The 26,489-nt window shown below is 40.8% G+C and overlaps 1 protein-coding gene across 1 annotated transcript; it reads left to right on the plus strand.

Annotated features, from left to right (window-relative positions):
* The first annotated feature begins 4,988 nt into the window (after positions 1–4,988).
* Positions 4,989–6,493, plus strand: LOC145070437 (putative WRKY transcription factor 75). The gene is made up of 2 exons (XM_079017379.1): positions 4,989–5,512; positions 6,200–6,493. Exons 1-2 carry the CDS (start codon positions 5,079–5,081, stop codon positions 6,375–6,377), a joined length of 612 nt encoding a protein of 203 aa, XP_078873505.1. The 5' UTR covers positions 4,989–5,078; the 3' UTR covers positions 6,378–6,493.
* The last annotated feature ends 19,996 nt before the right edge of the window (positions 6,494–26,489 follow it).

Below are 26,489 nucleotides of genomic sequence, written 5' to 3' on the forward strand. Positions count from 1 at the left end.
AGAGAAAAAAAATAAGACTTAAAAAAAACTTTGGGAAAAAATTGGAAAACCGAACCCGAACGTTCGGTTGGTTTCGGTTGGAAAATTTTGGAAAACCGAACCCGAGCGTTCGGTTGGTTTCGGTTCCTGAAAATTTTGAAAAACCGAACCCGAGCGTTCGGTTGGTTTCGGTTCAACAAAATTTTGAAAAACCGAACCCGAACCTTCGGTTGGTTTCGGTTCAACAAAATTTTGAAAAACCGAACCCGAACCTTCGGTAGGTTTCGGTTTTGGAAATTTTTAAGAAACCAAGGAATTTAGATATGCAATTGGAAAATACTTTCAACATCAATTTTGTTTTCTGAGCTTACGTTGGCGTTTAAAGAGTCAAATTTTTGTATGGTTTCGGTTCTCAGTTTAAGTCTATCATTTTCATCCAAAAGATTTTTAAGCATGTCCTTGTGGTCCTTGGATTTAATGAAGGACTCAATTTTGTCCAGTCCATACATATAGGTCAGATTGACATCATCAGACGATATCACACTCTCACAATTATAGGCTTCAGCATCGATTTCATCCTCCTTAAACTCAAGAAAGGGCAAAATCATGCGATGGATCTTTTGGCCTATTTCACAGTCCAAGTGAAGCTGAGTAATATTAGAATATAGACGTTTTGCAATTAAACAAAAAACATTCCGCTGTTTTAACAACTTTAAATTGTCTCTTTGTAAATAAATCTTTTCGTCTTTTATTTTAACTAATTCAAACTCCTTCAACTCGATCCACATCCGCCGTTCCTCACTCTTCGAAGACACCCTGCTTAATTGATCAGTTAGGTTAGAATTGGTGACTCGAGTTTGAGTTAAGCTACTATCTAGATGAGAAATTCTTGTATTAACATTTTTTAGATCTTTCTCATATGAGGATTGTGGTACTTTAAATGAAATGAAAACCGATTGTACCTTCTTTATCAGTTCATCAAGTTCATTGAACTGCTGGCTGAGTGGTTTGGCCGTAAAGCACATGTCCTCCTGCCCCTTCGGTTCATCGCTTCCACCATCAGTGTTGTATCCCCTCATCTGAGATACATCAGACACCATGAAGCATCTTCCTCCACTGCTCTCCTCCTTTGCCACATAAGCCTTTCCATGTGTAGGCTTCCTCACTTCATCGTCTTTTGAGTCGGTAGACCAAACTTCCTTGCTACCGAACTCGTCATCAGCAACCGAACCCTGCACAATAAGAGCATTAATAGAAGGGTTAGCGGTAGACTTCTTCTTTCTCAACTCATCCAGCCTTTTCTGCAACACAGCTTCCTCATCCTTTCCATCATCCTTCTCAGCCATCTTCTTAAGGACACAATCTTTAGCATAGTGGTTTTTCCCACCACAGTAGTAACAGCTTACTCCGGAATCGCCATCCACCTTCGGTTCCTTCTTGGGCTCCTCAACCTTCGGTTCATTGTTAACCTTTTCTAAACTGTAACTCCCCTTCCAGTTTCGGTTTTTATTGCTGGGGAATCTCTTCTTTATGAACCTCTTGGGATTGGACACCATCATAGCATAATCCTCAGACGTGAGGTCATACTCCTCCAAATTGAAGTCTTCATCCTCCATCACAGCTTTACTCTTTGACAAGAGGGCCAACGAACCAAGACTTGAAACAACGTTCTTCTCCTGCAGCACAATCTTCTCCTGGGACTTGAGAATACCCACCAGTTTCGCCAAAGAGTATGATTTAAACTGCTCATGGGCTTTGACTGTAGACACCACTGCTCTCCATTCAGACCTCAGACCATTTAAGAAAGTAACCTTCTGCTCGATAAGCTTCCTTTCAATATCGTGTTTGATCATCTTGCTGAGAAGATGATTGAAGCGATCGAACGTCTGGGTCACCGTTTCTTCGGCTCCTTGCCTGAATTCTCCAAACTCAGATAAGAGCAAGGTTTGGATAGAATGTTCAAGATCCTCGTCTGTAGAATACAGTTCGCGAAGTCTATCCCAAACTTCCTTTGACGTCGTGCATGAGATGACCAACCTAAAGGTGTCGGACTGAAGGGCGAATCTGATCAACCTTAACGCCTTGATATTGCACTAGAACTTGTCCTTTTCATCTTGTGCAATATCCTTAACATCCTTCAGCAGATCATTGTACTCCTTTTGAGTTTTAATAATCCTGGACGTTGCAGAATGAGTGAACGGTCCATTAATGATGGCTTCCCATATGAGGTACCCATTATCCTCAGATCCTATCACGCAATCTTCGAAGTGATGCGCCCAGACTTCATAGTCATGGGTATATAGGATTGGAATCTTTGTCGTCGAACCGATGCTGTTGGAAATATTAATAGGATTTGATTGCGACTCGTCCATTATGATCGAAAAACCTGTTCAAAGATCAGACTTGTAATAAAGCAGATTAGGGCAAAACAATAAATATCAAGATACGTCAATAATGAGATGATGGCTCAATAAATATCGGTAGTTGCGGAAAAACCCTAATTGAAACCTTTTCACAGAAAAGATGTGTATCGATTACACAGCCTCCTGCTCTGATACCAATTGATGAGATTTAAAACCTTTAATCTATGAAGATCGTTTAGATCTTGAACAAGTAAGTAAATATAAAACTGTAAGAACACGAAAATAAGAACGAGACAAGAGTGAATCAAACGTGTCGAATGATTAAACAAAATCCTCAGAAGAGCTCGATTAAGAACATCAACTGTAGAGGATTGGTACGTTACAAGAACGATTAAAGAAATCTGAAATACTATCGTTATGCTCTAGATGAATCGCTAAAATCGTTACCCTAATATGCATGCAAGCATATACTTATATAATAAACAAAATGGGCTCTCAGTTGGACAGGCCCAAACCGGAATACAAACTAAACATATAAACAGCCGAGCCCCAATGACGCAATCTTCAAAATAATCTTCAGCCCAACAACATCTTATGGTGAGTATGAATTGATATCAGGATGGAGTGTCTCGGTACTTTTATATGGATATAAAGATCGTCGGAATCGAAGTTCTATCGAGAGAGTTATGGCCTTCAGAAGAATTAGGGCTTACGAAAAACCCAAGTACGCGGGGGATACCAGGGAGGTACGCAGGGCGTACTTATGTGAAGCCGGTTATGCAAGGCGTAGTATTGAGAACGCACATCGTAGGTGCGAGGTTGGGTCAGGGTGTGAGTCCTCATACGTTGGGCGTACAAGGTGGTACGCGGGGCATACAAGGGGCAGATTGAAAACCCTAATTGTAGGGTTGTTCCCTATATAAGCATTATGTTTGCCTCTTTCTTCATTTCCTAGGTCAGCCCCACCCTCTAAAACCCTAGAATTCTTCCTTAAGTCTTCATGGTGGTATCTTGAGCTTATGGTGTCCATTTTTGGTGTTTTTGGTCCATTTCTATGAAGATGGAGTTTGGTGCAAGGATGGGAATCAAGGAAGAGCTTATGGATCTGGCTTATGTGTCTCAGTTTCAGCTTATTGGAGGTAAAAAGCTTTGAATTTGATCATTGATGTCTTAGATCTACCATTCATGAGTTTTGGTTCATTTTGGTCCCAACTATGAGATCTAGTGGTCTTGATTTCATTCCAGGAGCTTTGAGTTGCCCCTCTTAGTGTTTTTGAGGTTCAAGGTCGATAAATTTGGCACCTTTAGAGTTTAAATCCATCCATGCATGAGTTAGAACCATTCCCTTGGTAGTAAAGTGTTATATTTTGAGTTTGGGTTCATTTGGGGCATGCAAAGTCACCAAGTTAATGACTTTATGGGTCTAGACGTTATTTGGGACTCAGATTTGTGGTTTGGACTTATGGGCTAAGCATTAAGTGCTTAATGGAAAAAGTGGGCTTATGAAGGGAGTACGCTGGACGTATAAGCCAGTACGAGCATCGTAAAAGCCATTAAGCGAATACACAGAACGTACTGCTAAGTACGCCATGCGTACTCAGTTAGAGTGGACTTCACAATTATGGGCCTCAGGTTAGGCCATTTCTTAGACTAAGTTACCGAGGGCCTTTGTGGACATCTGGAAAACAGGTTTTTGGACCAAGCAAATTATTGGGTTTTAGGATAAGGTCCATTGGAGAGGTTTGGGCCCAATTTGGAAAAGTGGGCCATAAGTGGGCCATATTTGGGTTTTGAATGGTTTTGGGCTAATGGTCCATCGGAATGCCAAGTGTTTTGGACTAGAAAGATGGTTGGACCTTAAGGCAAGGTCATGTAGAGGTTTGGGCCCAATTTGAAAGAGCTCAGAATTATTGTAGAGTACACACCGCATGTTTCCGCTTTCTGTGATTACACTAGTTTAATAATGTTTTGTTAAATATTGATTACTCTTGTTATTAATCTAAAAACAAAAAATTTTATGGTGCGATTTTCGGATCGTTACAATCCAATACAATCATTTATCCCCTAAAATTAAATTGTTTATTTATTGTGTCCTTTTAACAAATGAACTCAAGAACACAATGATTTTTTTTTAGTAACAACAGAAATTATATTACTGATTTCTTACACCTTTATAATATTTGAAATTTATAAAATATATAAAGGAGATTAAGCTATTTTCCCGAAGGAGAAATGGAAGGTATAGGTAGTGCTAGTGTTTGTTTGATGGACTTAGTGAGAAGATTACACCGATATGTATAGTTGACGGTGGTGGGTGTTTTATGGGGTCATGTAGAAGATTGCACCAGAGGATTAGCAGGCAACGAAGGCTTTACACCCTTGTTGAAGCCTTGAATCTTAACAGTTGGACGGATGAAAGAGAAAAAAAAAAGTGACTGAGATTTGGAGAACTGAGCCATATTAATATTCTTAATAAAAAACAATAAAATGGAGATATTAGTCTTTTTACCTGTATTTAAATTTTATTTTTAAACGGTGTGTTAGTTATAGGGACAGTTTGCACCAAAATGAAACCATCATGACTATTTTTATAAAACACAAGGTTTTCTAATAATATATAATTCATCCCCTTTATAATCCGTTCCTTCGTGTACTTTCTTCTTCCCTGTAAGGCTGTAACTACAACAAATCATCTCTCTTTCTCTATCTCTATCTCTATCTCAATCTCTCTCTCCGATGCTCAACTTTGTTGAAGTGTTTCCTGATAATTTCTCGTCATCAACTTCACTGACTGCAGCTTCTTCCAATCTGTCACTGAATTTGATGAAGGATAACTCTAAAACCACTTACAGTGATTATAACAATAGCCACAACCAATTAGAGGATGATACGGAGCTTGACTTGATTGGAAAAAACCCTAAATGCAGTTCTCACGAAGCGGTGGTAGATCATGTTCCTCCGACGACTAGCAGTGGCATTGGTAACAGTGAAGGTAACGACTTTAATTCAGTTTCCAGATCAAAGCTGATTAATACTATTAAGAAAGGTGAGAAGAAGATCAAAAAAGCTAAGTGTGCATTTCAGACCAGAAGCCAAGTCGATATTATTGATGACGGTTATAGATGGAGGAAATACGGTCAAAAGGCCGTCAAAAACAGCAAATTCCCCAGGTTTGATCCATCTCTTCTTTTTCTACTTCTCAAAACCTTCTAAATTTTTACTTCTAAATCTTTTTAAAATTAACAAGATTTAAAATCGAAATAATCAAATTATTTGAAACAAATTTCTTTCACCTGTTAGTAATTATTTACGGTTTTAATTTAACATTACTTTCTTATATCATAGGGTTTCTAGAATAATTATTTATTTACGAGTTCTTTATATTTTTTTTACTTTAAAATAAAAACATGTTTGATTTTTTTAATATTTAAAATGATGCTTTTTCAATATACACGATTTACCAACTTTTCAGCGTGGCTTACGTAATAGTACACATAAAAAAAAAGTCTCGTGCAACTTGCTCCCATGGTTATTATTTTTCAAAAAGAGTTAACACCTTATATTTTAATAACATTATATTTTAATAACATGTTGTGGGTATTCAATTAGTTAATTAACAAGGCTAGGGAGTCGTTCAGCATACACCGTGCCTTGGTCTCAGCAGCCTAATTAACTCGGCATCTGAGTATCTCTTCCATCTAAACTCTCATTTATAAACAAAGATATATACGGGTTGATCGACAATATAATTTCTTTCTTATATCATATCTTTTGCATGGCCAAATGATGCGATGATATTAGGAACAAAAAGTATATAATTAAAGCAATTTAACAATTGAATATGATATTTGATGCAGAAGCTATTACCGTTGTACCTACCAAGAATGCAACGTGAAAAAACAGGTCCAAAGGCTATCAAAAGACGAAGGAGTTGTTGTGACCACTTACGAAGGAACCCATTCACATCCGATCGAGAAATCTACTGATAATTTTGAGCATATTTTGACTCAAATGCAAATCTACTCTTCTTGCTAACTGGGATATGAATATAGATAAATCCCAAAATTTAGCTCGTTTTTTATGATTAGTTTCAGAATTGCTTCAATTGTGTAATACTTTGTGTTTAAGTTGCGTAACATGTGCATTTTATATCTTTATTTGATAAGTTAAATCAATTTATTAAATTAAATAGCATTATTCCCTTATGATATACGATTGTTCTAATAATATATGTAATTTTCCCAGAATTGTTATGTTGTTTATGATAGTTCGCTGTTAAACAAATTAGGAACGTCTTGACAAGATAGACGGCTAGAATAAGATCATGATATATTGTTATCACAGCAAGTAACAGCATTAGCGAAATGTTACGGCAAAAGATATGTAATATCACCGCGAATGTATCATCGCCAATGTCGTTGTTCTGCGGCTTAGGGAGTGGGAGGTATTAGGGAGGTGCAAAGGATGTTACATCACCTGCTACCTTGTGCTAAGAAGAAGTTGATACGGGTATAGAGAGAAGAGGGGAAAGAGAAAGTACAAAGGAATATTGGGATTAGCTGATTTGTATTTTTTTTATATATTTTAATTTTTTTTCTTCAAAATTAAACCTATTAAATTATCACACTACCACTTCTTATCTTTTTTTTGTGCTAGACATACTAAGTTGTGGCATCAAAAAAACTATAAAATCATACGTTGCAACGTAGTAAGAGTGTCACCACTCCCTCCAACCTAATACAAAAAGGTAGCACTATTTCAGACGTTGCTAAAGCCACTGTCCTCACAATTACCATCACCGCTATTGATTAATTCCAGTACACTAGTGTAATTTAGGTTTCCGGTACACCAGCATAAGTGTTGTCGCTAATGGTATATTGTAACACTCACAATATACCATTAGTATTAACATCCACCTACAAAGTGAGTATATGAGTTAAAATAACAAACTAAGAAAAACCAAATTAGTATTTAATAAGTAACAATTAACTCACAAACACATTAAGTTCTTAACAATTTAACAAACTATCAAATCAATAACAATTCAGTTAAGTCCTTAATAATTTAACAAGATACTAAACTATCAAATTTATAATAAATGCATTAAGTCTTTAACAAATGAGCAAAGTACCAAAATTCACAATAAAATGCATTAAGTTCTTAGCAATTTACCAAGGTTCCAAAGTATCGAATTCATAAATTTGGCAAAGTACCAAACTACCAAAGTCCTTAACAATTTAATAAGTACCTGAGTTTATTGTTGTGCTTGTGACCACCACTACCATTAGGGGGGGGGGACTAGTACCCGATATAGAAGGAGGTTTAAGCATGATGCCTCTCACATGCCCCTTTCGAGCATCCTAAGACCTTCTCAAATACGAATATTCCATTAATCAAGCTCGGATTACAGGAGGAGGTGACGAGTTTAGTTTTTAGAGCAATCTCACGTATTAAAGCATTCTACATTTTACAAAGATTATCAATATACTTCAACTTTAAAGAAAAAAGTAGCAATCTACTTCACTTTTAAGTAATAAAAACTTATGGATTTCGATTAGTAGGTCCACGAATCATATTTCTTTTCTAAATTTCTTCTTGGTTCCAAATAAAATGTAACGTCCCAAAGTACTGGATAAAATTTTTTGTTTATAAATCAACTCAAACATTCATTCATTAATTTCATAAATAGATATAGAATCAATAGTACTTCCAATAACATTAGAGTGGTAGCAAAATCATAAGTGTAAAATCTACTATGGATGTAACACTTTGACATCCCCAATTTTCTCGGCAAGAAAAAATATTTCTATTTATGATTATTTTAAATTAGGGTGATCTTTATAAATGTGAAATTGGTCCTATAAAACGTATTTCCGAAGAAAATGTTTTTCATTGATTATTAAAACTTGAGATGTCGTAACTGATACAAAACATAAGCATAAACATTACTGGCCTTACATTAACTTATTATACTAAAGGCCTAAATTCCTCAAATCTCTCAATGGATTGTACCTTCATACTGTTTCTTGCGATACAAAGAAACTGAGTGTGTCAAGATGGGAAACCTGGTGAGCACATATGGTTTTCAGCCTACAATATTGTAGTTGTATATTTTCACAGTAAACCAATAATCCCAATTACCCATTCCCATTATTCTTACTCTCAAATCCCTAATGATAATCTCAAGAAACCTACACTAATGGATCTTTGTGAGTAGACAATATTGCTTTAGGGATTTCATAGGAATATGTGTCAATATGGAAACCTTGCGGGTATAGAGTACCCAAACAAACAACTTTCCTTTTCTCTGAAAAATATGATCGTAACACCTATAGTTAGCAAACCTTCTAATGTTCCACTAGACTACCTAGAATAGTCAGTGGTCGTCACATATACTATGTTAGATGATATGTCCCGGTAATACAATGTGTGACCTTTCATCATTATTTTGTTTTCCCAAAAACTCATTACTACCCAACCTATTATTTTATCTTTCCCAAAACCCTTCACTCCCTATTACGAATATGATAAAGTAAATTATAACACAAATATCAAGTACATAGAGAGCAAGAACGTATAGTATTTAATAGATACTTCATATTTATGTGTATGTTGAAAGTAACTATGCACTTACCATTAAAGTAGATGCCTCAAAATTTAGGCTGTGTTTCGCCTTAGCACTTTGACGTTTCCCATGACGTAACTTAGATACGATTACTACAAAGTCTTACTCTGATATTCCTTATAACTAATGATATTCTAGATCCCTCAATGATGCCAATGTCTACATCAAGATCTATCAAGTAAGGAATAACCAGGTAGGATCATATCGGAGGTAGGGTCCATTTGGTATACGAAGTATAGTGTTTGGAATTCCTACTTTAAACACGTCATGGAATCCATCTTATACATCATCCCCGAAAGTAGATCAATGAGTATAATAAAATACAATCATTGGTAAATCTTAATTATATGTTCATAATAATGATTATGACTATAATTAAAAGTTAAACTTGGATAAAATAAATGTAGCTTAACTTATAGAGTTTATAAAGAAAACTGGGAAATTGCACAGACGGAATCTCGATCTGAAAGCTTTATATCTCAGACACTTCAGGGCCTTGCTAAATTAGCCGGAAGCTACTAAATATCGGGACTAAAGTTGGAAGGTATTCCAGAGGATTTGAGTGGAAACAGTGTGACGAGAATGGTAGAAGTCGAAGGTATTTATAGGTTGAAAAGTAGTGCATGCCATGCACCCCGACTATGCGTGCCACCCAAATTGTCATGAGATGTGATGTGGCAGCTTCTGAGTGGTGACACATGTCGAATTCTTGTGGTATGTTAGACGCACGCCGTGCATGTGTTTTATATCCAGACATAACTATCGTCGAGATCTACAACTTTTATTTAGACTTCATCGGCTAATTTTGAATTTATTTATTTATTTATATTTTTAACAGCTTTAGACTGTTAAAGTCTGTTAAAAAATTTATAACTCTCCCATATTATATTTCTTCTTGACTGTGTATAGATCAACGGACTGGTATTGACGAGATCTTCAACTCTCATTTAGATTATTTTTCCTAACAATCGACCGATTTCACTTTCGGTTTCTATGACAACCGTCAAATTCTGGTCAAGTCAAAGTCAACAAAAGTTAACGGGTCAAACCGATACACTCATTTAGTGCTTGTATGATAAGGTATATTATATGTTTCTAATGTACAACTTTCTATCATAATACAAAGTAACACTCAGAAATCCCAAACCCTAACTAGGGCGAGTGATGTAATGACTCTATAAAACACTATTAAGTACCCTTCGGGGGTGTGAAACACTCTTAACAAGGCATAATGGGGTTTGCGAACCTTGCCTTATGAGGCTAAACACTAATGAAGGCCACCGGCAAAGCCTCTCTTAATCTCCCTCGCTCTATCTCTCTCTCTCCCAAATCTCTCTCAAAACATTTTTCATAAACATCGATATCATCCTAACCATTCCTATGTTGAAAACATCCAAAACGGGAATAGAAAATCCATAAGAACAAGTTCAATTCAGAATACACTATTCAATTATGGAGCCTCTCCTCTTGGTCTGGAACCCTCTTAGCCTGGAATGCTTTCTGACTCTGGAACTTCTGACTCCGGATTGTGGGTTGACTTCGGACCATCTAAGAAGAACCGGGAAATCTCGCCTACTCCGGAAACCGTCCCAGCTCCGGAAAGTCTCGCAGCTCCGAAAGATCTCGCCTCGGACAGTCTCGCACGCCGGAAGCTTCGCATCTCGGAAGGTCAGGCGACTTCGTATGTTGATGATCGACTCCGGAAGTTGAAGACCAGCTTCGAAACTCCTCTTTTTGCTCCGGAAATGACTTCTTGACCCTGGAACCCCTCGCTACCTTGGAACCATTCCGGAACTTTGACCATTCCAGACCTTCTTGAAATTTTAGGAATTTTTAACGCTGGAAACTTCATCAAAACTCGCATTTTCTTGACCTAAACCCTCTAAACTCCTATTTCATGCCAAACATGAAAGCTAGATCACATTTTTATGAATAATGTCTTAGACTCATTATTTTATTCATAAAGTAATCACCCACTTTATGTCACTATTTTCACCTTAACTAGTCAAATCGTTTTCCTTTTTCAACTCATCCTCATACTCCATCAGATTGACTTAACCAAATCCACCCAAGAGATCTTATTCTCAACATTACCCAAGAGATCTTATTTTCAACAATTCCCAAGAGTCTCACTTACCTTTATCCAAAGACAAACATTTTCTCCCTCTCTTACTCTTTTCTTCTCTCTGGAACTCAAAACTCCCAGGAAGTCACGAATTATTCCCTCACTTTTGGTAAGTTCTTCGTCATTACTCTTAAACATACTACATTCCTTCACTCAAAACATGGATTTCTTATACAAATATCGTCATATTTGTTATTAGGATCTTCAAATCCTTAAGCATTCTCCAAGTGTTCTTGACCTCCCCTTTCTTCAACCATCCATCTCAGAGAATCACTCAAGGTGAGTTCATACCCCACCTTTTCACGTTTTCTTCTAGTTTTATAGGGGAGAATACAAGTTACAACATCAAAACATGCTCAAACTCAAATGACAACTTTCAACAGAAAAATTATGGTTCCATCACAAACTGTTTTAACCATCTTAAACTTCATAATTTTCCAAACTATTCAATATGCAAATAGTTCATGTTCATACCTTTCAAATAACTACTTGCACATGTTCATACGATTTTTTATGGTGATTTTTACAAAACTGCCTATCAAGACAACAAAGATTTCGGACCAGTCGGTGAAAACGGTCAATTTCACCCAAGTTAGGAACCATTAAAAATCATAATAAAAACTGTGAGCATACTAGATACATTTTTTGAACTTCCGGAGTTTGCGGATTTAGATTTCGACTTCCGACAATTTTTCTGGTTTATTTACAAAAACAGTGACAAAAGAGTAAAACTAGTTACAACTAGCTTACAAGTTTACTAACACTTTATAATTGTTGAGCAAAGTGTATATCAATGATGACTACATATTAACTTGTGTTATTTGTTAAGTACATTTATGAAAGAACAATACTCATTCTTCATAAGGGTTTTTATTTACCACAAACATACGTGATAAGCTGTAATAGGTATAGTTTATGTTACATAAACTCTATGAATTTACTAAGGAAGGTTCTATTCCTACTACAAAAAGGATTTTCAATTACACTACACGTAAACATATAAAATTTGGTTGTGAGGCACTACTTCATTGTACTCTTAGAGTATTGGTTAAAATCTTATAGTTATAACCAGAGTCTCTTGTAAGGAGAGCGTTATACTTGTGTATAGATATATATTGGGATTGACAACCCACACCTTAGCTGCATGCAACAGCTAGACCGGCAGGTATGGGGTGACAAGTGTCATAACATTCTGATGCCTGAAGAACATCGTAACAGGTTACTATGTCAATCAGTATGGTTATAATAACTCACATAAGGAGATAACGACACACATAGTTTACGGGGATATCTACATTCTAATGGGTTTTATGATTATAAAACAACCTACACTATTATAAGTATGGAAAAATACTTGTACATTTCGGCCTTTGGGTCTTAAGACTGCAACTCATTTAATAAAGGAAAATATTGGATTTGTCTTGTGCATACTCTACGTTTACAAAGATTGGTTTTCAAATTTATAAACAAAATCTTATGCACTCACCAACGTAATCGTTGACACTCTTTCAAAGTTTACTTGTATTCTCAAGTAATCAATAAAAATAGGTAACTACCAACTTTTGAGGATGGAACGCTTCGTCGTTAGACAAACCATTTTATCATTATATTGTAATCGATTTCGAAACATGTACTCATAAAACCATGTAAATTTATGATGGTTGTATTTACTTTGATCACTATTCTACTTGTTGTTGTGATACTATACATGAAGTCTTCCACCCCCGGACGTTTCCGCCATCCTTGGTTTGGGGGTGTGACAGACTGGTATCAGAGCATTGTTTATAGTGAACTAAGTATATCGAACCACATAAGATATATCAACTATAAATGCATTGGGTCTAAAACTATCTGATTAAACATTTTCATACAACTATACTTTGCAAAATAAAACGGTATTTTTATGAAAAGTATAGGTACATGTATGCATGATGGTATAGTGTCACATCTAAGAAAAACACGAAAAATAAAAATAGATGAGTTGTACACTATGATTATGCCTTGGGACATGTAATCAAGTCTGGGAGGAATATAGCCTGATCAACTATATTCGTCCGAGAGGTGACTAGCATATGCCATGGGATAGTCGTAGTGGGCAACAAGTCTATCAACGGACCAACACACATACAAGAATTGCTCTAAGAATCAAACAAAACATTTAAAATACTATAGGAGTATTTTATGTTGCTATAGCACCATATTTCTAGATTCATTATGTGCCTCTTACACCCCTATTCTCACAAAGACGTCATGGCAGAATTCCAATTGTAACACCCAAAATTTTCAAACAAATTTTCACATTTTATAAAACACATTTTCATCCATAATTGTTATAAAAACACCATTGTTCACATATTCAAATCATAACATCATATCCCAAGATCATAAAATAGAAACTCCTCGTGTGTGTACAAATCATACCAGCGCCTTCCCGCGATCCTCACTAGTACCTGAAACACATCACACAACACCTGTAAGCATAAAAGCTTAGTGAGTTCCCCATAATACCACATGCAACACATACGCCACTTGAGGCTATAATGCGACCCTCCGATCCGATGTGTCTCAGCGGGGCCCTCCAGTCCCGTAGTTCGTTGGACCCTCCGATCCGGTCATAACTCGTTGGACCCTTCGGTCCGGTCTGTATCGTTGGACCCTCCGGTCCGGTCTATACAACACATAGCATACATATACACAAAGCACTTAATCTCATACATACACATATCATACACGACCCTCCGGTCTACACATAAATACCACTCTAGGTAACGTATAGTGAGAAGATTCACCTCGGGTATCTCGGATGATCTCGCACACGAATCTACTGATCTAGCCCCCACCTAATCACATACACAATATCCTCAATAAGTAATGGCTCTCAAAGGCTAGATTAAACCCCCTTCTATGATCCTTTAGAAGGGTAAAAGACCAGTTTACCCCTCCTTGCCTCAAAAGTCCAACTGTTGACCGAAACCCTAAAAGTCAACGAAAGTCAACGGTCACAATTGACCCTACTCGCCGAGTGCACTAAGGTGACTCGGCGAGTACACGCCCGTCCACTTTGCCCCTGCTCCTCTCTTAACTCACTGAGTCAGCCCTATACTCCACGGGTCGTCACAGATCGCGAGTCGCGGGGCAACCCGACTCAACTCGTCGAGTCCTCTCATGGACTCGACAAGTACATGCCATGCTCACACACAAACGACCTTATGAGGTCAGATCTGTTCCTCTAATCCATAGATCTGGCCTTTCCAACCACTATAATCACGTAAAGTCTCAATCTTGATGCACATGCAACACCCATATGACCATATATGATGATTTAGCCCCAAATACCTTAACCCAAGGTCATGACCTCCATTGTTCTTCATAAAGCTTGATGAGTAAGGCTCTCTAGACCTCTATGGATCCAGATCCAAAGCCTCATCATCAGAAGGGACTATTTGGACCTTAAATCAACTTAGACAAGGTCATTAGAAACCCTAAAACCATATATTCTTCCTAAAACAGAAGAAGAGCCGAAGTAATACCTCAATGAAAGGATCTTAGCTTCAAATCCTCAAAATAGCAACCTCCTTTGCTTTCCCTTGGCTAGAACCTCCTTCTTCTTGCAAAACAACACCACAAAGGTCAAGAATGGCTTCTTTTTCTCTCTCAAAGCGCTCCAGCACTCTAGGGTTTCTCTCTATGGACTAGTGGCCATAAATGACGGCCATAAGGGCCTTTAAATAGGGCGCAAACCCGAGAAATTAGGGTTTCATTAAACAGCGTGGACTCGCCGAGTCCACGCATGGACTCGCCGAGTCCCTCATTAATCAGACCACTCAAATTGCGATCCAACTCGGCGAGTCGGGGCTCCTACTTGCCGAGTCTCTCTCCAAAATTCAATATAAATGAATAAAATAATATACCTCGGAATCCGGATGTTATCATTCTCCCCCACTAGAATTAGACCTCGCCCTTGAAGTCTCTCTCAGCAAATAACTCTAGGTACTGCTCACGCATCTCTAACTCCGGCTCCCAAGTCAGCTCGGACCCCTTTCGATGTTGCCACTGGACCTGAACCAATGACACATCCTTGTTTCTCAAAATCTTGATTCTCCTATCCCGGATTGCGATCGGCCTCTCAACATAATTCAGGCTCGCATCCACCTGAATGTCCTCTAAGGGAACCACTGCCGACTCATCGGTTATACACTTCCTCAATTGAGATACGTGGAAGGTATCATGAATCTGAATCAACTCCGTCGGTAGCTCCAAACGATATGCTACTCTGCCCACCCTGGCGGTCACCCTGAAAGGACCAATATACCGAGGCGCCAACTTGCCTCTCTTCCTGAATCGGATCACTCCTTTCCAAGGATATACCTTCAGGAGTACGAAATCACCAACTTGAAACTCGAGCTCCGAGCGACGCCTATCTGCGTAGCTTTTCTGATGACTTTGAGCCGTCAACAACCTCTTCCGTACCTGCTGAATCTGCTCGATCGTCTAAAGTACTACCTCAGTGCTACCCATCACACATTGCCCTACTTCTCCCCAAGAAATGGGATTCCGGCACCTCCTCCCATACAACAGCTCAAAGGGTGGCATACCAATGCTCGAACGATGGCTGTTGTTATAGGAAAACTCAGCCAAGGATAGGTACGTGTCCCAACTCCATCCAAAGTCCAATACACATGCCCGAAGCATGTCTTCAAGCGCCTGAATCGTCTGCTCACTATGTCCGTCGGTCTGAGGGTGGTATGCGGTACTAAAATGCAGCCTCGTACCTAATTCCTCATGAAATTTCTTCCAGAACCTAGAAGTGAAACGCACATCTCGATCTGAGATGATCGAGATCGGCACTCCATGCCATGATACCACCTCCTTCACGTACAATTCTGTCAACCTCTCAGCGGAATAGCTCTCACTGATAGCAAGGAAATGAGCGCTCTTCGTCAACCAGTCCACAATCACCCAAATTACATCGACGCCCCTAGCAGTCCTCGGCAATTTGGTGATAAAATCCATGGTAATTTGTTCCCACTTCCACTCGGAAACCTCCAATGGTTGCAACTTACCATGCGGTCTCTGGTATTCGGCCTTAACCCTGCGACAGGTCAAACACCTCTCGACGAACCATGCAACATCCCTCTTCATACAGGGCCACCAATACTCTCTCTTTAGGTCCAGATACATCTTAGTGGCCCCAGGATGGATCGAAAACCTCGATCTATGCGCCTTCTCCATCAAGATGGTATGCCTTCCGCCTATTGGTAACGAACTCCGATACCTGTCCAATTACCTGCTCTCTCTTACGATTCTCCAGCCTAATGGCCTCAGCATGGGCCCCTCGAATGGTGTCCAACACCGGAGTCATCATTGTCAATCTCAAACAAACATCTCGTATAGGGGCACTTTCTGCCCTATGACTCAGGGCATCTGCTACAACGTTAGCCTTGCCCGGGTGGTACAGGATCTCACAATCGTAATCCTTCACCACATCCAACCATCTCCTCTGTCGCATGTTCAGGTTGGGCTATTCCATCAGATACTTCAAACTCTTGTGGTCCGTGTATATGGTACACCGAACCCTATACAAATAGTGACGCCATATCTTGAGGGCGAACACCACTCCCCCTAACTCCAGATCGTGGTGGGATACCTCGCCTCGTGAGGCTTCAGTTACCTCGATGCGTATGCTATAACATGTCCTCTCTACATCAGCACCGCTCCCAGCCCCGATATCGAGGCGTCACAATACACCACAAAGTCCTCCATACCTTCCGGAAGGGCTAACACCGGGGCTTCGCACAGTCTCTGGCGAAGTGTCTCGAAGGAGGCCTGCTACTCTAGGCCCCATGAAAAAGCAACACACTTCCGGGTCAACCTGGTGAGTGGCACGGCGATCTTGGAGAAATCCCTGGTAAATCTCCGATAATAGCCAGCCAACCCTAAGAAACTTCTGATCTCGGTGGGGGATCTCGGCACCTCCCAACTCATAACTGCCTCAATCTTGGTCGGATCGACCAATATCCCCTTCTGGTTGACGAGATGCCCCAAGAACTGGACCTCTCGTAACCAGAAATCACACTTGGATAATTTGGCATAAAGCCTTTCTGCCCTCAATACCCCGAGAATCGCTCTCAGATGCTCCTCGTGCTGCTCTCTAGATCTCGAATACACCAATATATCGTCGATGAACACGATCACCGAATGATCCAACATCGGTCTACACACCCGGTTCATGAGATCCATGAATGTCGTTGGTGCATTGGTGAGCCCGAAAGGCATCACTACGAACTTGTAATGCCCATAACGAGTCCCGAATGTCGTCTTCTGGATATCCTCCTCGCGCACTCTCATCTGATGATACCCAGACCTCAGATCGATCTTGGAGAACCAAGCTGCTCCCTGCAACAGATCAAACAAATCGTCGATCCTCGGTAATGGGAAACGGTTCTTGACCGTCAACTTGTTCAACTCTCGGTAATCAATACACATCCGGTGTGAACCATCTTTTTTCTTGACAAAAAGAATCGGCGCTCCCCAAGGCGAGCTACTTGGTCGAATAAACCCCTTCCCCAGCAGCTCCTGTAGCTGTGAGGATAACTCCTGCATCTCTGGTGGCGCAAGGCAATAGGGCGCCTTGGCAATAGGCGCTGCCCTCGGAACCAAATCAATACGAAACTCTACCTGCCTATCTGGAGGCACACCCGACAACTCCTCGGGGAAAACATTCGGGAACTCACGCACTATCGGGACCTCATCGACCGACCTCGGTCTCTCTGCATCTACTCTCGTATCCACCACATAAGCCACAAACCCACTACAGCCCCGCTGTAGACTCTGCCTCGCCCTAGCGGCCGAACAAAACGCTGACCCAGAACGGGTACCCTCGCCATACACCGTAAGTACTCCCCCACTGGGGTCTCGTATCGACACCAACTGTCGCTTGCAGTTTATCACAGCCCCAAATCGGCTCAGCCAATCCATTCCCACTATAACACACACGTCCCCCATCGTAATCGGGACCAGATCAATCGGAAACTCAACACCGAAGATCTCGAGCACACATCCCCGAATCACCTCCGTAGCACACACTGCTCGCTCGTCGGCTATAGAAACTCGTAGAGGTCGACCCAACGCCTCTCGCTGAACACTGATGTGTCGACTAAATGCTATCGACACAAATGATCGACTCACACCCGAGTCAAATAACACTAAAGCAGACACAGAACTCACAAGGAAAGTACCTATGCATAACATAATATAAGCACAATATCTCAAACTCAACATAAACAAAGAAAGAATACCTACCAGCCACGACATCGGGCGTTGCGCGGACCTCCTCCGTTGTCAACTGGAAGGCTCTCCCGCGAGCCTTCGGTGCCTCGGCCTTCACTAGCCAGGTCTTAGTAGCTCGAGCAGCAGGTGTAGACCCCTGTGTTGATCCCTGCAGTAGCTGTGGGCACTCGGCCTTCCGATGGCCGGTCTAGTTGCAATGAAAGCAAACCGAAAATCCCTTGGGGCAGTCCTTCGCGTAATGCCCCTCCTTCCCACACTTGTAACACACCCCAGCTCTGCACGCTCCCTCATGGTTCTTGCCACACTTCCCACAAGCGTGGCCCTTCGAACACCCATATCTCGAATCAGCGGGCTTTGCTCGCTTGGCTGCCGGCTGAGACTGTGCCGACTGCCAATCCGACCTCTGAGACTTGGCCTCCTCCCTGGCTTGAGTCTCCAACTCAATCTCCCTCTTTCAGGCATTTTCCTGGAGCTCAGCAAATGTCCGGTAAGTCGAGTTCGACACAAACTCCCGAATATCCCTCCTCAAAATGCCCAAATATCGGCTCATGCGCGCCTGCTCAGTAGAAACCTTCTCAGGGCAGAACATCGCCCTCTCATGAAACTTCCTGGTAACCACAGTAACAGAATCAGCACCCTGCTTGAGGGTGAAGAACTCCTGAGCCAAACGCTCCCTCTCCACCGAAGAAACATACTCATCTTGAAACATCGTGGTGAACCTCTCCTAGGTCACCGCAGTCATCTCTGCAGTAGTGAAGTCTGCCGTCACAAACTTCCACCAGTCCTTCGCTCCCAAGCGAAGCTGGTTCAACGCAAACCGAACCCTCAGATGCTCTGGACACGAGCAGGTATAGAAACAACCCTCAATATCGGTAATCCATCTCATAGAAGCAATCGGATCCTGCGTCCCATCAAACTCTGGTGGCTTCGTGTTGCTGAACTCTCTGTACAGCAACGAGTCACCCCCCCTGCAGCCTGGCAGTAGCGACGGCTGCGGTGGCCGCAGCACCAGCTGCATCAGTAAGAGCGGCGTACCGCTCATCAAAAGTCTCCATCAACGTGGTCTTGATAGACCCGAACATCTCTGGAATCTCAGCGCGGATGGCAGCAGCCACCTCATCATGAATCATCTAGCGGAGCTCCTCATCGCTCACAACCCCCTCGCTAGTCCCTGGCCGGTTGCGTGTCCCAGCCATGATGTCTCTCTGAAATACAACACAAGGTATCAGAGACTCGCTCGAGTATACTCGCACTCGATAACTTAACCTTACTTGTTCCTTAGTACCCAAAGGATTCTTACTTAGGGTGCGCACTGCTCCGGTTTCTTCATGTCACACCCCCGAACCAGACGGCGGAAACGTCCGAGGGCTGTTGTGACTCAATTGAATACCATCACAGTGAATATACATGAAACATAACATCATTCATCACCATGCATTGAAATAGTACAACTGGTAGTGTTTACATTTAGTACATTGTTTCATAACATTACATTCCCAAAAAGTAGATTGTTCGATACTAGTTAAACAAACAACAAGACATCACTGAGTATATTTTTCCCTTCGATTTACCTGTTACCTGAGAATACAAGTATTTTGAAAAACGTCAACATATGAAATGTTGGTGAGTTCATAAGTAATGTTTGAAATATAATGTTTTGTATTATTTTGAAAACCACCAGAAAATCCGATATTTTCTGAAAAGAGTATCGTGTAAAAAGTGTGAAGATCCGTAAGTATGCTTGTTTGTTTCTATAAATGTAAAATAAATTGTTAGACTTGGTATGCATCTTGTAGGTGTATGAATTGAAAACCCTAGGAAAACCCGATGTTTTCCTAATACTTTGAATTACGCGATTTATATTTTGTTATACCGTTGTGACGTGTGTATTCGATAATTCCAGGTGACATTGGATTAAATATTGATTGTGAATTGTTATAAACACGCATTAATGAAAACGACTAGTTTACAACTATACAAACGATCCCTTAGGCGTCGTCCGTACTATTCACTTAATCCAACCACCCTAACTTCTCATAGCCCCACAACCGAGGAGAAATGAGGGTGCGAAGCCCCCGCTATTTCCATAAGTCGTTCAAGGCTATCGTGAATGCGAAAGGCCCTTGGCCCGACTCGCATTTGTGAATTCTCGACTTTGCTAGCAGTACCAAAAGACCCTTGGGGCCCAACAGCACAAAAGCCATTGAAAGTCCTTTTACATGGAATTAGGTCATATAAGACCCAACAACATGTAAGCGAGTTTCCTTCGGGCCTAAAGATCATGTCATTGGGCTAGCTAGGCCCAACAAGCACGATTTGAAACTTTCGGGCCCAAAGATGGTGTATCGACGTCTGGTGAATTCCCGCGTGTGTATTGACTTCCCGTAATTTCAGCGTGTGTATTGTAGTATCGTCGTGTATAGATTTTTGATTCATTATTGATTCGAGACCGAATCAATTCGTTTGGTAACGATTTTTGGTGTTGAAGGTGTATTATGTTTCGTCAGTAGTCGTGGTACTAGTATTTCATCATGACGGATTTATTGTCTAAAACATTAAAATTTTACTTTTTGCAGCCCCTTTCTTTTGGATAAATTTACACTTTTGACCCTTTGTATAAAAGAATTTCCATTTTAGTCCTTAAACCATTTTTCTTGACACTTTAGTATCAAAACTTGTTGAAAAGGTATTTTTTCAGCTCAAATTTATTTGAAAAACAGTTTCAGTCCCTCAGAACGAAGTTTTCTCAGTTGAAACCTTTATTTTCGCAATTTTTACACTTTTGGCCCAAAATAGAAATTTTTTGCATCTTTGGTCCCTTTTAAATATGAAAAGTATTTTTAACCATTGAAATGGGCTTGGAGCACTAGTAGTCCCCTGTTTTACAGAAAGGTACAATTTCAGCCCCTCTAATTTGAAAATCTCGCAATTTGGGCTTTATTGGGCCGAAAAATTCATTTTTGGCCCATTATGCTTAAAAATTCACATTTTAATCCTTCAAAAGAGTAAATTTCCAGAAAATACATTTTTGAAACTGTTTTGACTCATCTCAACCATCAGAATTTGCATTTTGTCATTTTGAGCCCTTTGAATTTATATTTTCAACATTTTGAGCCCAAAAATGGGTTTTTAGCCCAAAAATGTTCATATTAACCAACTTGGTTATTTCTCTAGAAATGATTTGTGTGTAATAATATGATTTATACTTCTTTCATACAACCTAATGTAAATCTCGGTTTTAAGGACTTTTTGACTAGATCCAACACCACAATCACATAAGAACATATATATATATATATATATATATATATATATATATATAAACATAGAAATCACACAAGGCATACATATACTCATAGATCTACACATTTGCTTGTGTTCCCCCCCCCCCATAAAACTTATAAAAACCGAAAAATAGGGGGTATGAAGCTCACCTTTGGGTGTGGTTTCGGCCTTTAGAAGAAGTGAGAAGAAAGTTTGGCCTTAGTACCTCTCCTTGGAAGATCTCGAACTTAGAGAGTTTCTAGGAGAGTGATCAAGGTTTTTACATGGATTAGAAGAATATTTTGATAAAACAAAGTACCAAAATCATAGATCCTAACTTGATCTTACCTTAGGTGAAGAATTTGTGGAGATATCTCCTTGAAAGTTCCTTAGATCTCGAAATTTTGGAGGAGAAATGAGAGAGTTTCTTGAGAGAAAAAAATGAGTGAAATGTGTGTGTGTGTGTGCTTGAAATCGGCCGAGAGCAAGAGAGAGAGAAGGAGAAAGGAATGGCTAAGCTTGGAAGTATGTGAGTGCATGGATGTTTGAGTTCTCATGCATGGGTGTCCCATGGATAATGGTGAGGTGTCACTCACAAGTCAACTCCTCTTTCTCTTGGGCTTGGACCGAGAATGGGGAGAGTGAGGGGAGGTTTTTGGCCTTTTTGCCCGTAAGCCCATGTTCTAGTTAAGTTGAATGATTTTTGGCCCTATAAAAATATAAGTGTGATTTTTATGCTTTATTAGGCTAGATTAGGTTAATTATGGTCCAAAATGGTTCATATAATTAATCTATTTCATTCTAGGCCCAATATGGCCCAAAATATTGAATTAAATGGAAATGGGTCCAATTAGAGCCCATTTAATAGTTCTAAACCCAAGATGGTCAAATTGGAAGCTTATTGGTCCATTGGGCCCAATAAGGAAGTCCTAGTCCAAAAGTGGACTTAAACAAGAACTTCTAGGGTTTCCAATTGCCTATTGACTACTTGAAATGCTTGCATGGTATATTTGATTACAAATTTTGATGTCATAAAGTAAGCATCATACATGCTCTTAAGTTTTTGATTCAAAATTTTACTTATGTGTCGTAGTTACAAGGCACAAAATTTCTAGTTGTGACATCATCCCCCTGTTAGAGGAAATTTCGTCTCGAAATTCTGTTTGAAAACTAGATTTGAGAATGCTAGAATAGGTGAGGGTACTTTTGCTTCATTTGATCTTCGTGTTCCCACGTGAATTCTGGCCCACGCTTTGCGTTCCACCGTACTTTCACGATCGGGATTCGACTTTGCTTAGTACGCTTCACCTCCCTGTCCATGATTTCAACCGGTTCTTCAACGAACAGGAGATTCTCATTGATTTCAATCTCGTCAAGGGGAAGGACGAGTGTTTCATCCGATAGACACTTCTTTAGATTAGAGACATGGAACACGGGGTGCACACTGTTTAGCTCTGCGGGTAGTTGTAGTTTATACGCCACTGGACCTATTCTTGCGACGATCTCGAAGGGTCCAATGTATCGTGGGTTCAGTTTTCCCCGTTTTCCGAAACGAATGACTCCCTTCCAAGGTGAGACTTTTAACAGTACTCGATCCCCGACTTAAAACTCTAAGGGCTTTCGCCGTTTATCGGTGTAGCTCTTTTGTCGGTCGCGCGATGCTTGTAATCGAGCTCTGATTTGAACTATCTTTTCTGTGGTTTCACGAATGATCTCCGGTCCCGTTAGTTCCTTGTCCGATGTGAGTGCCTTTGCTAGCTAGGTGTCTCCCACCTCAGCCCAACATAACGGTGACCTACACTTACGCCCATACAGTGCTTCGAAAGGAGCGACCTTGATGCTCGAATGGTAATTGTTGCTATACGAGAATTCGACTAAAGGTAAGTGGGTATCCCAAGACTCCCCAAAGTCTATCACACATGCGCGAAGCATGTCTTCAAGTGTTTGAATGGTTCGTTCGCTTTGACCATCCGTTTGTGGATGATAAGCGGTGCTCATGTCGAGATGAGTTCCCAGTGCTTTCTGGAGTGATTGCCAAAAACGTGAAGTGAACCTACTGTATCTATCCGAGATAATAGAAACTGGTACTCCGTGGAGTCTCACGATTTCTCGAATGTATAAACGTGTCAATCTCTCCATCTTGTAGGATTCTTTTATTGGCAGGAAATGGGCAGATTTCGTCAGTCGGTCGACTATTACCCATATGGTGTCTAGTCCATCCGACGTCTTGGGTAGCTTGGTCACGAAATCCATAGAAATCCCTTCCCATTTTCACACAGGGATTACCAGTTTCTGTAATAACCCTAAGGGCTTCTAGTACTCCACCTTTACCTTGGCACAAGTAAGGCACTTACCGACATAGGTGGCAATCTCTGCCTTCATGTTAGGCCACCAATAGTATTGTTTAACATCTAAATACATCTTGTCCGAACCGGGATGGATGGAGTATCACGTCTTGTGGGCTTCCTTCATAACTACCTCCCTAAATCCTCCGAGTTTAGGGACCCAAATACGGTTCATGAAGTAGTATACTCCGTCCTTTTTTACCTCTAGATTCTTCTCCATTCCGCGTAATGCTTCGCTTGCTCTGTTTCCGTCTTCATGGCCTCTGATTGGGCTACTCCAATCTGAGTGGTTAAGTGAGATTGGATGGTTATTGAGAGAGTTTTTGCACGGCGATTAGAGTACTCCTTCCGGCTCAATGCGTCAGCTACCACGTTATCCTTGCCCGGGTGGTACTTGATTTCACACTCGTAATGGTTTAATAATTCGACCCATCTTCGTTGCCTCATATTTAGCTCTTTTTGATTCAAGATATGCTGGAGACTTTTGTGGTCCGTGAAGATGGTGCACTTCGTACCATAAAGGTAATGCCTCCAAATCTTCAGAGCAAAGACCACAGCTCCCAATTCCAGATCATGAGTTGTATAATTCACTTCGTGCGTCTTTAGTTGGCGGGATGCGTAAGCTATCACCCTTCCACGCTGCATGAGAACACAACCTAAGCCCTGATTCGACGCGTCACAGTAGACCACGAAATCTTCCGTTCCCTCCGGTAGAGATAGTACCGGGGCACTAAAGAGGGCTTGCTTCAGGGTTCAGAATGCAACCTCTTGCTTGTCCGTCCATTTGAATGATACGCCCTTTTGCGTAAGTGAGGTAAGTGGCTTGGTGATCTTAGAGAAGTTTTGAATAAACCTCCTATAGTAGCCTGCTAGACCTAAGAATTGACGAATTTCCATGGGTGTTGTCGGGACGGCCCATCCTTTGACGGCTTTGACCTTGGAAGGATCCACATGAATTCCTTCTTGACTAACAACATGACCTAGGAAGTTCACACTATGGAGCCAGAACTCACACTTGGAGAGTTTTGCGTATAGCTTTTCCGATCGCAGAGTTTCTAGAATTTGTCGGAGATGTTGACCATGCTCTTCCTCGCTTCGGGAATAGACGAGAATGTCATCAATGAAGACAATGACAAAGTTGTCGAGGAATGGTCGACAGATTCAGTTCATCAGATTCATAAATGCGGCAGGAGCATTCGTTAGACCGAAGGGCATTACGACAAATTCATAATGTCTGTAACGAGTTCGGAAAGCGGTTTTAGGAATATCCTCTTCCCGTACATTGAGTTGATGGTATCCGGACCGTATATCTATCTTAGAAAAGTAACTAGCTCCTTGGAGCTGGTCAAATAGATCGTCGATTCATGGGAGTGGATAGCGATTTTTGATAGTGAGTTTGTTTAACTCTCTGTAATCGATGCACATCCTAAAAGATCTGTCCTTCTTTTTTACAAACAGGACCGGAGCTCCCCATGGCGAGTAACTAGGTCGGATGAATCCCTTGTCCAGGAGTTCGCTGAGTTGACTGGACAATTCCTACATTTCAGTAGGAGCTAACCGATAGGGCGATTTAGCGAGAGGGGTTGCTCCTGGAACGACGTCAATTCGTAATTCAACTTGCCTCTCTGGGGGTACTCCCGGAAGATCTTCATGAAATACATCTGGAAATTCACGTGCTACTGGAATATCTTGAAGGTTAGTCTCTTCCTTGGTTTTATCCACTATGTAAGCCAGAAATGTCAAATCTTTCTTTTGTAGATGCTTTTGTGCCTGGATGCACGAGATGAGGCAAAGGTTCGTGTTGGGTTTGTCTCCGTAAATAACTAGGGTTTCGTGATTAGGAAGGCGAAGACGAACGGCCTTCTCGTGACACATAATCTCAGCATGGTAGAGGCTTAACCAGTCCATGCCAATAATCACATCGAAACTCCTAATGGACACAGGCATTAAGTTTATTCGAAAGACGTGTTGGTTTAGGGTTAGGGTACATCCGATGTAGATTTCCCCCGTGGATTCTGTTTTCCCATTGGCCATTTCCACCGTAAAGGTTTCATTGAGATTCTGGGGTTGTTGTTTTAATAAATGCTTAAACTTATTGCTTACGAAACTTCGTTCCGCTCCGGTGTCAAACAGGATGCATGCATAAGTGTGGTTTAGGGGAAACGTACCGGTAACGACTACGGGATCCTGAATTGCTTCCCCCTGACCCATGACCAACACCCTTCTCGTTCCTCCATTTCCGGGATTGTTGTTGTTAGGGCAATCTCGGCGGAAATGCCCAGTCCTCCCACACCCATAGCAGGTGTGGCTAGGCCCTGCATTGTTGCCGCCGGTGTTGATGTTGTTGTTGTTGCGGGTGTTGTAGTTGTTGTTGTTGCTTCCCCATTGTTGGTTCTGGGGAGGGTAAGTCCTGCAGTACCTCGTCGTGTGTCCCCTCCGATTGCAACTGGTGCACTACAACTCCTTGCATTCTCCATTATGATGGAAACCGCACTTGT

The sequence above is a fragment of the Lactuca serriola genome, chromosome 8, assembly GCF_051521515.1.
Source record: "Lactuca serriola cultivar US96UC23 chromosome 8, Lser_US96UC23_V15, whole genome shotgun sequence".
NCBI lineage: Eukaryota > Viridiplantae > Streptophyta > Magnoliopsida > Asterales > Asteraceae > Lactuca > Lactuca serriola.